Below are 14035 nucleotides of genomic sequence, written 5' to 3'. Positions count from 1 at the left end.
CCTCGGGCAGGCTGCGGAGAACCCAGCCTCTCCCACACAGCCCCCCAGCTCCAGTCTGGGGTCCGCTGCCCCAGCCCTTCCCCGAGGAGGGTCTTGAGGACGGCTTGCAGGGCGAGCTCTGCGGGGCTGGGCCAGGAGCTCCAGGCGGTGGGCCGGCAGGGTGGGGAGAGGGATGCCTCTGTCGCCTGCCCCGTGACCTGCAGTGACCCCTTCTGAGCTGGTTTCGGGTGGTCTGAGTCCCCGTTTGTGACACAAGGAGCTGGACTCCAGAGGTCCCCCACTCCACAAGGATTCAGGGCCTCCCACGTGTTCTGGGTGTGAGGGTGCATCCCTGGTCTCCCTCCCGCAGGCCATGTTTCTTTTCTGGGCAAGTGGGCTAATGCCCCCCAGGCTTCATTCCGGACTTCCCACGGCCAGCGAGTTCCTAGCCTGGACTGTGATGTCCCCGCCTCTGAGGGGAAGGCCCCGGCCACCTGAGAGCCCAGCCTGCGGGGTGGGTAGGGGGAGGAGGGAGAGGATGGGGAGGGGGTACTGATTTCCAGTTTCAAGGCAAAAGGTGAAAATCTGCCCCCATATATCCCTAGTGTCCCTGATTCTAGGCATCTGTGAGCGAGTGGAATCACACTGCACGGGGAGCAGGGGTGCTGGCTCCTGGGCACCTCTGCTGCCGTCTTGCTGTGTGACCTTGGGAAAATCACTCCCTCTCTGGGCCTCAGTTTCTCCATCTTCAAAACGAGGAGCACACTACTTGGCGGCCCTTCGGGCTCTGCCATTCGAAACCCCGCCTGGTTCCCGGTTCCTAAGTGCGTCCCTCAGGCTACGCGGAAGCACCGAACACTCTGGGCATCTAGAGGCCGTTCCCACCGCGGCCACTAAGACGGGATCCCGCAGGCGGGAACCCCCGTGCGAGGGCGCCGCCTGCTGGCTTCCTTCGGAAGCCAGCAGGCGCTGGATCCCTAGGACCCTGTGTCGGGCTGGGGCGAGCTGGGGCGGGGGGGGGGAAGCCAGGGAGAGCCTTTGCCTTGTGGGCCCCAGGAGAGAAGGCTGCCAGAAGGGGCAGAGGAGCATCCCTGGGCATTCTGGGGAAGGGGTTCCCGAGAATGGGGCCACTGCCTGGCAATAAAAATAGGAAGTTGAACACCCCCCTCCCCCCACCCCAAACGCAAACAGCTACCTAGAGAGGTATTTACATTACCTGCAGTTTAAAAAGAGGAAGGACAGCGGCAGGTGCGGAAGGCGGTACTGGGGGGCCTGCCACTGGCTTTCTGGATTCTGGCGGGGCGGTGGACACCCCTGCAGAGGGACGGCCCTGCGGTGGGAGCTGCCTTCCTGGAGGTAATGAGGAAGGAAGCAGGGCCCCGCTGTCCCTCTGCTGGGACGGGAGCCCGCGGCACAGGTGATGGGGCGGGTCTGCGGTGCTGAGAGCCCGGCCTCTCCCAGCCTCTGGGGGACCAGCCTTGGCCACGAGAAGTCAGGCCCGGCTGCGGTGACCAGCCGTGGGCAGCCAGGGCGGCCGTGTGAGGTCCAGAGAAGTGCCCAGAGTCTGGGAGGGCGGGTGGCGCAGCGGGCGGCACGTGGGCCTGGTGTCCGGGGAGGCAGGAGCTGGCGGGTTTCCTGGGCGGCCGTGGGCTGGACGGGCTTGAGCTGGACAGAGGTGCATCTGTCGTCTTGCGTGGACACAGCTGGAGAAGGAGGCTTTTCCGAGGTCTCTGAGGGGACGCCGGTCCCAGCCCCGTGCCGGTGGCACGTGTGGTCCTGTGCCCTCCACGGGGGATGAAGCGGCGGAGAGGATAGAGCTCTGGGCGCGGCCTCCAGCGGCATCAGCCCACCAGGTAGCTGTGCATCTCTCGGGAGTTGACGCTCAGGACCACGCCGGAGTGATTCCCTGGAGGCACAGAGATGCCAGGTTTGAGCACACGCCCGGCCGAGGGGCAGAGAGAGGACGGAGGGCCGTGCGGGACACGGTGTGGCCTCAACTGGCGTGCGGGGCATCCCGCGCTTCCTACAGCCCTGCGGGTCGTGCCTGGACGCGGGCGCGGAGAGGTGTGCGTCTCTAGGTTTCCTGGGAGGAGGGGTGACTGAGGGTGGGCTCTCCTGGTGCCGGCACAAGCAGTGGACCCAGGGGGCCTCCGGGGGTGGGGCCATGCCAGCCAGCAGCCACCATACTCACTGCCCTGCAGTGGCCGGCCTGGCGTTGGCGGCAGGGGGAGGTAGGAGGGGCTCTGTGCTCCCCGGGCAGGGGCACTGCAGGGCGGCGAGACAAGGCCCCAGGAGGCAGCCGGAGGGAGAAGGGCACAGTGACAGTCAGAAGGGCAGGGGTCAGCCGGGGTCCTGGGCGGGGCTGTGTTCTGAGCCTGGGGGCCGTAGGCATGGCCGGTGGAAGGAGCCGGCTCGGGCTGCCCAGAGCCCCCCAGACCCCCGGGCACGTGGGAAGGAAGCGGCCCAGAGCTTCCAGTGGGGCCGCCGGGGGGCATGGTGTGGTGAGCCCCGCGTGCCGGGGGAGACCTCACCAAGGCGTGTCACTTCACGGCCTCGGTTTTGTCATCTGTAACTTGGGGACGATAATATGGCCTCCCCTAAAGGATGGTAGGGGGGTCCGGAAGGGACTGGCCCTGAGGATTTGGGCAGGGCCTGGCACACACTAAGTGCTCCATTAAAAGAATCCCTTATTATTACGCTATCATTGCTCTTCGGGCAAAGAGCTGTGGAGGCAGGAGGGCCGCTCTCTCATCTCCCTGGGACGCCCACCCCTCTGTCCAAGCTTGGGAAGCCCGGGTCCACCGCGAGCCTCTGCCACCACCTTTCACGTGGGGTGCGACACTGCCTGATGAAGATGGGGGTGACCACCTGGGAGGCCGCGTGGGGCCCCGACGCTCTCCAGCCACTGCTGGCCTGGGCTGAGGGGTCTTGGGGCGCACGGGGGAGCTGGCCCCGAGCCTGGGCTGCAGCGTGGGGGAGGGGCACAGAATTGGCTGCGCCTCTTATTGGCTAAGTGACTTGGGAGACTGAGTGGCTGCTGTGAACCTCAGCTGTCCCATCTGTCAAATGGACGCACGGCCAGGGCCTGCCTCCCAGGCTGGCTGTGAGACTGTGCCGGGAAGCAGTGGGCCTGTTGAGGAGTAAGTGCCCGGGAAATCGGGGCTATAGTCACCGTCCCGGGAGGCTGCGGACCACAGCCCTGAGAGGAACCCGGCTGGGCCGGCGGCTGTGGGAGACGGTGGGGCTGCAAGGTCAGGGAGCTGTGGAGGACAGGAGTGGTCAGCTCCCAACCACTCCAGGGAGAAAAGAGGGACGCGGGCTTTGGGGTCTGGCAGGCCCGCGTCTGGGTCCCAGGCCAGCCGCTTGTCTGCTGCGCTGCCTGGGTGAGCAACGTCACCTCTCTGAGCCTCACCTCCAATCATTTAAAAGGTGAGGACAGCCATTCCACCTCCCACAGCTCCGGGGACACAGTGGATACGGGGTGGGGAGGGATAAAGGGGCGGTGACAACACAACCCACGACGGGGACACGTTTCTGGAGCGTCCTCCTGGCTGCTTGTCTGGGGGCCTCACAGCAACCCAGGGGTGGGGCGGTCGCCATGTAGGGGGTGCAGAGAGCGGCTGTTACGGGTGGGGAGAGCCAGCGCGGGTGGGCAGGTGGCGAGGGAAGGGGAGGAGGTTTCGGGGCGGGCATTACCTAGTGTCTGTGAGTGGAGCTCATCATCTATAAACTCCTCACCCTGGATGGCACTCTGCACGTCCTGGCTGTGGCTCACAGGGCTTGTCATTTCCTGTTCCTTCTCATTGTGCATCTGGGCGTACACGGTCCTGCCGGGGCGTTTCCTGCGGGACGGAGGTGGGGACTCAGGGCTTTGCCCAGGATGCCTGTCCCCAGAAGCCCCCAGCAGATCCCTGGGCCATCCCTCTGTGTGGTGCTGACATCGCTCCTGGGCCTGCCTCCTGCCCTGTCTCTGCTCCAAGCCACCTCCTCCAGGAAGCCCTCGTCCCGTGAGCTCCAGCGGCCCTGGGTTTCCCTCTGCCCCCGCACATGGGGTGCTCGCTCTTCATCCGTCTCCCCTCGGCATGCTGCAGGGAGAGGCTGTTTTATTTTCTTTCAGGTCCCCGTCACCTTGCACCTCAGGGCTCTGGATGGATTGGCATGCGTTCCCACATGGCACGTGATGTTGACTGGCTCTGAGAGGTGCTTGCTGAGCCCTGCCCGGGGTTCTGGGGCTGGCTGCACCATCCTCAAGTTCCCATACCCTCCAGGGCAGAGGGAGAGGAGAGCAAGGGCACAGCCCCCTCTGCCTCAGCTGGGACTGGGCTCGGGGCCCCTGGACCAGGCTCCTTCATGTTCAACACCCCAGTTAGTTGGAGCAAAACCCCAAAAGAGCCCATGGTCCCAATTTACAGAAGAGGGAACTAGACTCAGCGGGAGAGTGGGCTTCCTTAGAGCCACTCACCAACACTGGCAGTTCTCTGGAAATATTGAGATGGCAGGATGCACATTCAGGGCCCAGGGTGGGTTGGGCCATGTGGCCAGACCCAGTGGACTGCAGCACTTGATGGCTGTGAGCCTCTGAGACTTAGGGGCTGTTTGTTACGCAGCCAGGCCCAGCCCACGCTGACTGCTGCGTCAGTCAGGAGAGCCCAGCTCCCTGGGCTCCACAGAGCTTAAAGCCTCTGGACAAATGGGGCATTTCTCTCTGCAGCTGCAAGGTCCTCCCCTTGCTCCTCCTTCCCCCTCCTCTGGGGACAAGGTAGTAGGTTCCTTCTGGGCCATTTACACTGTGTGTGATAAATCTGGAGCAATTTGTGGAAACTGCAATCTGGCCTTCAGGGGGTCTGAAGAAGGCAATCGAAAGAGAACAGAATTCTGCCCCTCTCACTCCTGACCCGCCAGGCCTGCCTCCTGCCCACCCCCAGGCAATCCTGCCACCCTGCAATTCTCAAGTGCCCTGAGAGAAGCCCAAATGGGTGCACGCAAACTGTGGTCCAAGGGGAAAGAGAAAGGGGTGGGGGCAGGTCCCGACTCCAGCCATTGCCTCCAACTCGGCTCTGACTTGGGAGGCGGCGTCTAAATCGTTTTCTCATTCAGCCCCTCAGGACTCACACCCCATGGCCTGCCTCAGCCAGGCCTGAGCCGGGCGGTTTTCACAAGGTCCCAATTAAACACGGCGTTATGGCAACAAGGGAGACGGGCACAGGAGAAGGTCTGCAGGAGCTGGGGGCCTGCGTCTGCTCCTGCCCACCCCCCTCCCCTCCCCATCTTCCCCTCCCTGCCCCCTGCCCCTCTTCCCCACCTTCTCCCGCTTTTCTTCTTCCCTTGTCCTATCCTCCTCCTGCTTAGTCTCCTTTTACAGATGAGGAAACTGAGGCTCAGGGAGGGGAAGAGACTGGCCAGGACCACAGAGCTGGTCAGCAGCAGGGCAGGATGGTGGCCCAGTCTTCGAGGCTGACTCAGCCGTGCTGCCATCTGGACTGCCCTGCAGGTTGGGGGGCTGCCACCCAGTGTGAACGGTGCTGGAGGACAGAGACCCAGAAGTGTCCAGGGCTCAGGGGAGGAAGGACCCTCGGCCTCAGAGGAGCAAGGGGAGGGTCAGCTCCGTCTCTGAACTGTTCCCAAGGGCGACCCCAACCAGGGAGACCCCAAGGCCACTGGAGCCAAACCAGCAAGACGGGGAGAAACAACAGGCTCAGATCTGGCAGCTGCGTTTTGCAGGAAATGAGTCTGGTGACAACTTTCTGGTCGTTTTGCTCATTCCCAGGCCCTCGAGGGTGCCCATGAGTAATCCCAGCACCGAGGGTTATTAAACCCATTTCACAGCTGAGGACTCAGGTAAGAGGGGGAGAGAGGCACCACAGCCCCTCCCAATGACCGCACGGTGTGCTTGCCACCCACCCAACCTCGGCTCAAGCCCCCGCCCGCTCCCACCCTGGGTGTCAGCCGCCCCCCGCTCCGGCCCTGGGTGTCCCGTGCAGCCACTCCATCTGGAGGCTGGAGCCCCCTCCCAGTGGAGTGCCTGGCACATGACAGCTCTGGATCATGCTTGCGGAGGGAAGGGGTGGATGAGTGCTGGGGGAAGCGTGGGGATTGGGCACAGCCTGGGGTCAGAGCCCCACTCCTCAGCTGTGTGGCCCTGGGAAAATCACTTAACCTCTCTGAGCCTGGGTTTCCTCATCTGTAAAATGGGTGGGTGGAGCAGAGAGGTCCAGAGAGGATGGGGGTGGAAGAGGCTCCTTGGGTTGTGAGCGGTCGGCTCTCTCCCTCTGGGATCAAGGTGACTCAGAACCAGGCCGTGGGTCCAGACAAGGCCCCTGCCCACCCCAGGACCCGTCGCAGGCACAGCCACAACCCTCCAAGGCCCTGCTGGGAAGCTGCGCGCCCCCCACCAGGCCCCACCCTCACGCCCAGTTAGCCTAGGGAGGCCGGGTGACCTTGCCTTTTGAACTTGTAGAGGATGAAAGCTCCCACCGCGAACAGCCCTATGAGGACGACTGCCACCGCCCAGTAGCCGCCACCTCCTCCCAGGCTTGGAGAATCTGTGAGCAAAGCAGCCTGTGAGTGGTCAGCGTGGGCACCGGCCAGCCTCCTGGCACCTAGGACCCCCACTGAGTAAATCCCGGCCCTGGTCCTTCCTCCTGGAAAGTGGACAGAACTCCTCCGTCCGCATTGATGCTGGCGTGGACACATGGCTGCACAGAGCAGAACGCAGCTCCTCAGCTCCTGCAGAGATCGTTGCCCAAAGTGGGGAGGACAGTCCACGGTGGGGGGCGGGGACAGAGCCACCTGAGACTCTAAATGACATAAGTTAAAGCAAGAGCTCCGTACTGTGTCCGCGGAGAGCACCGTGAGGCCCTTGGTGTGACGGGGTTTTAACCGGAGGCAACCACCTGTCCAGGAGGAGCGTGTGTATGGGCGGCAGAGGGGGGGTCCCTCTGTCCCCAGCGTCCACAGTAATGGGTGTCGTCTGAGGGGCCTGGACACACACCCACCCCACCCTACAGAGGTCAGCTCCGGCCAGGCCTCTCACCTGTGTCCACGTTCCTCATGGCCACCAGCACCCGGACGCCACCACGCAGGAGGAAGCTAATCTTCTGTGCATTCAGCACCTGCTGGATGGCCACGAGCCTCTGAAATAACAGAGCGGGGAGTGAGGGGGTCCTCGGGGACCCAGCAGAGGAAGCGGGAGAGCTGGGCAGATGTCCGCCCGGACCCTCCAGAGCCATGGGGCTGGGGGAGGGCCACTCAGCCTCTCCGGGCCTCAGTCGCCTCCTCTGTAAAATGGGAATACTAGCCACCAATGAACTCTCACCAAGAACCTACAATGGGACACAAGGTGACCCAAATGTGGCCCTGCCCTCACAGAGCTCTAGTTTTAGTCAGGACCATAGAGTGTGGTAAAGTTGGGGAGACCCAGGGATGCTCCAGGAGGCCCCCAACCCCAGAAGTAATCAGGGGAGGCTTCTTGGAGGTGGAAGACCAGGAAGAAGACAAGACAGGGACAGGAGAGGTGACCCAGGCAGGCGAGTGAGCCCACACCTGAGGCAGAGAAATCCCAGGAGGTGATGTTGCTGGATCATGGTGGGGGGGAGGGGGCAGCTGACCTCTGGGGTGCCCAGCTGGTTTGGCAGTTCAGGATGGGGGAGTTTTCCTGGTGTCCAGAAGGGAACCACTCAGCCCACGTGGGTGTCAGGTGTCACCCTCTGCACAGGTGGGTGCAGATGTGTTGGGGGAGGGGTCCCTCTCAGGGATGGGGTCCCCGTGGCTCTGCTCCCTGGGCCTCGGGGGGATATACCCTGGGGACTCTGCTGGCTGCTTCCCTGAGCGGCGTTTCAGCACCCGGGACTCCACGAGGCCCGTTCCCTGCTCACGGAACGAGGGTCTTGAGTCGGGAACTGTGTAAACGACAGGCCAACAGCGCCAGACCTGAAGGGTCTGGGAAGACACCTGGTTCTGCCCCTTGACCTCATGGCCTGGAGGGGTCGCTGCACCTTTCCGTTCTCAGGTCAACGTGAGGATTCGTAGGAGCATGGGGGTGGCGCCCTGAGCCCCATGCTCCGCACGCAGAAAGGCAAGGCTGCTGTCAGTGGCCGTGGCACGTGGCTAAGTTTGCTCGCTGACTTCGGGCACGTGGCAGATGCTGAGTGCTCAGGACGATGGGGGTGGGGTCCCCCCCGTCTCTCACCTCCTTCCCTTCCAGCCCTCACTCGGAAGCGCCCCGGGTGGGTGCAGCCCCCGAGCCCCGTGCTGGCACCCGGGACCCCCGCAGCCTTCCCCTCTGCCCTCAGCTCCTCATCTGAGAAGTGGGTCGATGCCTCTCAACCTGCCACTGACCCACCTCCAGAGACACCACATCAGCAGGGGCTGGGGGCTTGGCCGGGAGCCCCCAGGTGCGGATGCGGACGCCCTTTGGGACGGGCTGTGGGTCAGGCTGGCACAGGCACAGGTCCACCAGGAGGCCGCCCGGGAGTGGCTCGAGCACGGTTTGGCAGCCAGAGTGACAGTGGGGCTCCACGCCCGCACTGTGCTTCCTGGCGGGGGCCTCACCGAGCCTCACTTCCCTCGTCTGTAAAATGGGACGCTGCCACCCACCCACAGGGGTCCTGCTGGTCTTGCTGTATCCGTGCCTCCATGCAGGTCGCTCTTTCCAGACCATCTGCGTGAGCACCTGTCTTCTCGATTAGCTCAGAGCTTGGCTGCGGTTCTGATTCATCTTTTCTTGAGATAACATTTACTTTCTTCAAGTGTACAATTCAGTGTTTTTTTAGCATATTCACAGTCACGCCCACCACCACTATCTAATTCCAGAACATCTTCTTCCTCCCAAAGGAAACCCCTAAAACCGTGAGCAGTCACTCCCCAGCCCCCAGCAACCAGCAATGCACTGTCTCTGTGGATTCACCTATTCTGGACATTTCGTATAAATGGAATCACACAATCTGTGGCTTTCCATGACCATCTTCTTTCACTTTACATCATGTCTCCAATGTTCATCCAAGTTGCAGCCTGGATCAGAATCTCATCCCTTTTGATGGCTGAATAATATTCCACTGTGTGGCTGGCCCCCCTTCTGCTCATCCACTCATCTGTGGAGAACATTTGGGTTGTTTCCACTTTGGGGCTGTGAACATTCAGGTACACAGGTGTGCATGTGGACATACATTTTCAGTTCTCTTTGGCACAGTTCCGGGGGTGGGGCTGCTGCCTCATTTGGTAACTCCGTGTTTAACTATTTAAGGAACCACCAGACTGTTTCCGCGGTGGCTGCACCATTTTCCACTCCCCCCAGCAGTGAATGAGGGGTCAGTTTCTCTGTCTCCTCGTCCACACTCATTGCTGTCTGCTTGGTACGGAATTACAGCCGCCCTAGAGGGCGTGAAGTTCTTCCCATTCATCTTTTTCCTTTTTTGATGTGGACCATTTTTAAAGTCTTTATTGAATTTGTTACAACGTTGCTTCTGTTTTATGTTTTGGCTTTTTGGCCATGAGTCATGTGGGATCTTAACTCCCCGACCAGAAATCAAACCCCCAACCCCTGCATTGGAAGGTGAAGTCTTAACCGCTGGACCACGAGGGAAGTCCCCCCCTACATTCATCTTTTGATTCCCCGTCCTAGTTGGATGTTCTGAAACTGTCGCGCAGGATCCCCTGGTCGGTGCTCACCCCTCGCAGTGAGGCTGGGGCGGTGTGACCAGCTCTAGCCAATGAAATGGGAGTGAAAGTGGAGTGTCCCCCTGATGGGTGGTCCTGCCCAATGCCCTGGTCCCCCCCACTCCCCCTCCATTGTGACCTTGGGGTAGCCACAAGGGGGAGGAGGGACAGTGATTGGTGAGAGATAAGCCTTTACGCGATGATGAGAGGCTGAGGTCCCCGTGCTTGCCGGGAATCACCACCAAACCCTCGGCGGCGTGGGGAGGACCCGGCCCAGTGGCCACAGGAGATACCTTGTCACTTGTGAGGCTCCTCTTCCTCGTGGGCCTGGGAGGGGGCAGAAGCACGTGCAGGTCGGCCAAGGTGGGCAGCCCTGGCTTTACAACGGTCACCAGCAGCTCCTCGGGGATGCTGGTCTCCTGCGGGGACACAGACGGCCACTCTGATCCACCGGCCTCCTCTGTCCCCTGCCACACTCCAGGGGCCCAGGAGTACCCTCTCTCCCTGAGTGGCCTGAGTCTTGGCCATTCCTGACCCCTGTGCACCTGGAGTCATGGCCCCATCAGCTTATGGCACTGCCTTCTACCTACTGCAGCCCAGCACTCCTGGTCCCTCAGCCTGTGGCCACCACCCCGGCCTCTGCTCAGCCAGGCCTGCCCCCTTCATCTCATTCCTCCCACCGTGCCCAGGTGAGCAGGCCCCTCCCTGGCTATTGTCCTCCCAAGTGTCAGGGCTCCTGGCCATGCAACTCCCTCAACCCACAAAGCTCTGTCTCCTGAAAGTCCCACTCCATGCATGTTCATCTGGCAAACTCCTATTCATCCTTCAACACCCAGGACAATATTACCCGAATTATTAATGGGCCAAAGGGAGGCATGGCCAGGGTGGGCCTCAGTCTGTGACAGTCTTGGCTGACTCTAGAGGGCTGGGTTTTCTCCCACTGGGGGCCCAAGGGCCTCGAGTGCCCTATGCCCACCCCGATGCACTGCCTTTGCTTTCTGTGAGCTCCCTGAGGACAGCCATCATACTGACTCATCTCTCTGTCTCCAGTATCCAGCCCAGAAGAGAAACGTAGTGAGTAAATGAAAATCCCTTTAAAGAGATCCTGTTGTAGGACAGCAACTGTGTCTTGTGCAAACAGCTGGTGCTCACTAGATGTGCATGGAAGATGCAGTCCTGTCCCTCCTCTGCAAGGTGACAGTCTGGCTGCATGTCCCCCAGGGCTTCAAGAGGACCCTACATGGCTTCCAAGCACCACTGTCAGCCGATGTGAAGGACAGAGCATCAGGACTGCAGGGCAGCCCGCCTGCCCTCTCCTGGGGGCTCCACAACCCCCGCTTCTCTGGGGAACCCACAACCCAGAGGTGGGCAGGTGGTTTTGCCAGTGGTGGGCTGGGGGCACCTTGGAGAGGAGCCGGGACACCACGAGGCCAATGTCCTCCCTCCACTCGGGGGTGTTGGGGTTGTGAGCGTCCAGGTCCTTGGAAAACTGCAGAGGCATGACCTGAAATCGATCTGGAAAGAGGCAGAGATGGGAGAGTGGGTCAGTACTGGGCGCCCGGCCCCGCTTCCTCTGAGGACGGTGGCCACACCCCCTGGATGGTCCAGGGCTGGCCCTGGGTGTGGATCCTGCGGCCCACTTTCAGAAAACAAGATTCTTCCCAGTGTGTGTGCCAGCAACTGTCCCGGGCAGGGCCCACTACACCGGCTGCCATTTAATAATAATAATAACAACAACAAAGATGACAATGACGAGGACAGCAGTGTTGCCCTGGAGGGAGGGCCAAGCCTGCTGTGTGATTTGCCCCATCAACTCACAAGGACATACATACCCTACGACATTGACTTCTCGTCCCCCAGGGATCCATGGACTTTGACTGGGCTGGTTCCCCCACCAGAGTAAGAGTCCCTGGAGAGCAGAGTCCCCACCTTCTCTGTCTCTCACATTTCTCACGGTCTGCAACTCAGAAACCTATTCTAGAGCCACAAGCAGCAGGTGGTAAAAAAAAAAAAGACCCGGCACCAGGAGTCTCAGAGTGAACTGCAATCTCTCCGCTTACCCCCCGAGCCTTGGTTTCTTGATTTGTAAAATGGGAGGAGGTTCTGCAGGGGTGAGGAGAGCTCAAGGGACAAGTGCCTTGTGAAGTGTGAGCATGCAGGGCAGGTGGAGATGACTTTCAAGGCTCTGGGCTCAGGGCCTGCTGCCCACATGCTCGTGAATGAAGGAATGGCTGAGGGAGGTCCCCTAAATATTTAACTGATGGCTGCTGTCCACAGGAGAGGCTGTTCTTAAAGCAAGAGGAGCATTTATCAGTGTGGTGATGAGGGCAACATGGTGCCGGGGGGGGGGTGGGTCTCTTCCATTCTTAGGACTAACTTTCTATCGTAAATGTCTCCTGGGGGGCTCAGAGCCCCCAGTGAGCCAATAAATGGGACACGGATTCAGAGCAGAGGCCTCTCAACAAAAGTGATACCATCACGTGATGATCCTCAGATAACGGGGGTGCTGAGGACAGGCACCCGGTGGGCAGGCAGACCCGGAGCCCAATCCCAGCTCTGTTGCTGCTGGGTGACCTTGTCAAGCCCCTCAGCCGTGTCCTCATTTGTGCCATGTGGAGCCTGTGAATGCCATGGATATAGGAGTTGTCGGTATTTATTTTACAGATGGGGAAATGGAGGCCAGCAAGGCCGGGGGCGTCAGAGCTGCGTTTGCTGGCCCCTCTGCCCCGCTGGGCCCTGCCTGGGATGACCAGGACATCGGTGGCATATACACCGCCTGTCCCCGACCCTGAGCTCCTAAAAAGGAGGAGTTGTGCTGCCTGTCCTGGGGGGCGGGAGGGGGGGAACTCACCCAGCACGCGGACCACCTTGGAGTCCTGCAGCACGGAGGTCCCGCAGGCAGCCTGCACCGTCACGCGCACGTCCCCTGTGTCCCCAAACCGCGTTGTCACAGAGTTCTCCAGGGACAGCAGGGGCTGCGGGCACGAGTGGGGGTCAGGGCTGGGCCGGAGAGCTGGCCCCGGTGTGCGGCCAGGGCTACACTGAGAGTGCTCACGGAGAGCCCCCGGGGGGTAACGAGAGGGCCCCCCAGAGACGCCCGGTCTTGAGCTCCCCAGCACAGACACCGTCTCCCAGTGCCCCTTCCCTCCAGAGGCTCCGAGCCCCCCTCCGTGGATGGTGTCGAAGGCGCATGGTGGCTGCTAGGCAGGGCCTCCACCCTGATCCCTTTCACCTTCTCACCCCCTCCACGCTCAGCTGGGCTATGGGACCTTCATCCTTGGACCCCAGCGGCCAGCTCAGCACCCACCCTGTGGGGTGGGCACACACATCCGATTGGGCCTCACTATTGCCTCGGACCTTGTAGACGGGGAGGCAGAGGCTTGGGGAGGTGTAGCAACCGGCCCCAAGAGCTCGGCTGCAGGGGGCTGAGTCGCCATTCGAACCCGGAGCCCTAGCCCCTTCCTCGACCCTCCCCATGCCAGGGAAACACAGTCTGGAGCCCAGGGCCCCTCCTGGTCTGGGACCTCAGCCGTTGTTTGGGGCTTTCTGCTTGGCGGTGAAGGGCTGCCGTTTGCTGAATAAATGAAGGACCCCCCTTTGGGTCTTGAGGCACCCCCCAGCCTAAGGGTGGGCAGCTTCACCTGCAGAGGCCCTCAGGGTCTCCTACCAGGCATCTGCCCTTGGCTCACCACTGCCAACAGGATACAACCCACAGCCCTGGGTGAGGCTTCTGAGGTTGGGTCCAGCCCCAGGGACCCCCTCCTCCATGAAGGCTTCCCTGACTACTCCCATGCTATAACTAGAAATGGCCTGATCTCTTCTGGAACTTTCAGACGCATCACCTGTCTCCTTCCTGCGACACCTGTCACACACTAACTTAGGTCACCTACTATGTTCCCACATCTTTCCCTAGGAAAAGGCAGGGTCTGACCCGATTCATCCCCCGTCCACCACACTCAGACATGGCCGGGCCTCGAACAGATGCTCAGGGTGAAGGAAGAGTCGGTGTGTGCTTTCCTCACCTCCGTGGTGTCACACACTGTGTCCTGCCCAGTATGGAGGGTGGGGCCTGCCCCACTCTCCACCCCAGATGGGAGCCTGTGGGAAGGAAGGGCTGCCAGGGGCCTGGGGCCAGCATACCTGCAGGCTGTGACCAATCCACCAGTAGAAGACGGTGAGGTTGGGGTTCAAGGGCAGCAGCACAGCTGTGAGGGTCACCTCCTGGTTGATGCCAATGATAGGAACCACTTCGAGGTAGAGTGCCTGCAAGGGGGCTGCAGGGGCCAGAAAAAGGTTAGGGGTTAGAGGGCATCAGGGCACTGGCCATGGCACAGGCTGCTATCAGTCACTGTCACAATCAACCTCATCACCACCATCACCACCACCATCACCACCATCACCA

General features: G+C 61.3%; 1 protein-coding gene across 1 annotated transcript in view; it reads right to left on the bottom strand.

Moving 5' to 3' along the window:
- Positions 1-1206: 1206 nt before the first annotated feature.
- SORCS2 (sortilin related VPS10 domain containing receptor 2) overlaps positions 1207-14035 on the bottom strand; it is a 479932-nt gene continuing 467103 nt past the window's right edge. The window contains exons 21-28 of the mRNA XM_029234725.1: positions 13774-13907; positions 12485-12608; positions 11036-11148; positions 9927-10052; positions 7013-7112; positions 6422-6521; positions 3676-3821; positions 1207-1885 (exon numbers count right to left, since the gene is read on the bottom strand). Coding sequence (XP_029090558.1) covers positions 1821-1885; positions 3676-3821; positions 6422-6521; positions 7013-7112; positions 9927-10052; positions 11036-11148; positions 12485-12608; positions 13774-13907 — 908 coding nt within the window. The 3' untranslated portion in view covers positions 1207-1820. The remainder of the gene's footprint in view (positions 1886-3675; positions 3822-6421; positions 6522-7012; positions 7113-9926; positions 10053-11035; positions 11149-12484; positions 12609-13773; positions 13908-14035) is intronic.

Source organism: Monodon monoceros, unplaced genomic scaffold (assembly GCF_005190385.1).
Source record: "Monodon monoceros isolate NGI ecotype Baffin Bay Population unplaced genomic scaffold, NGI_Narwhal_1 Super_Scaffold_20, whole genome shotgun sequence".
Classification (NCBI taxonomy): domain Eukaryota; kingdom Metazoa; phylum Chordata; class Mammalia; order Artiodactyla; family Monodontidae; genus Monodon; species Monodon monoceros.
This window is presented reverse-complemented; position numbering and strand designations above follow the sequence as displayed.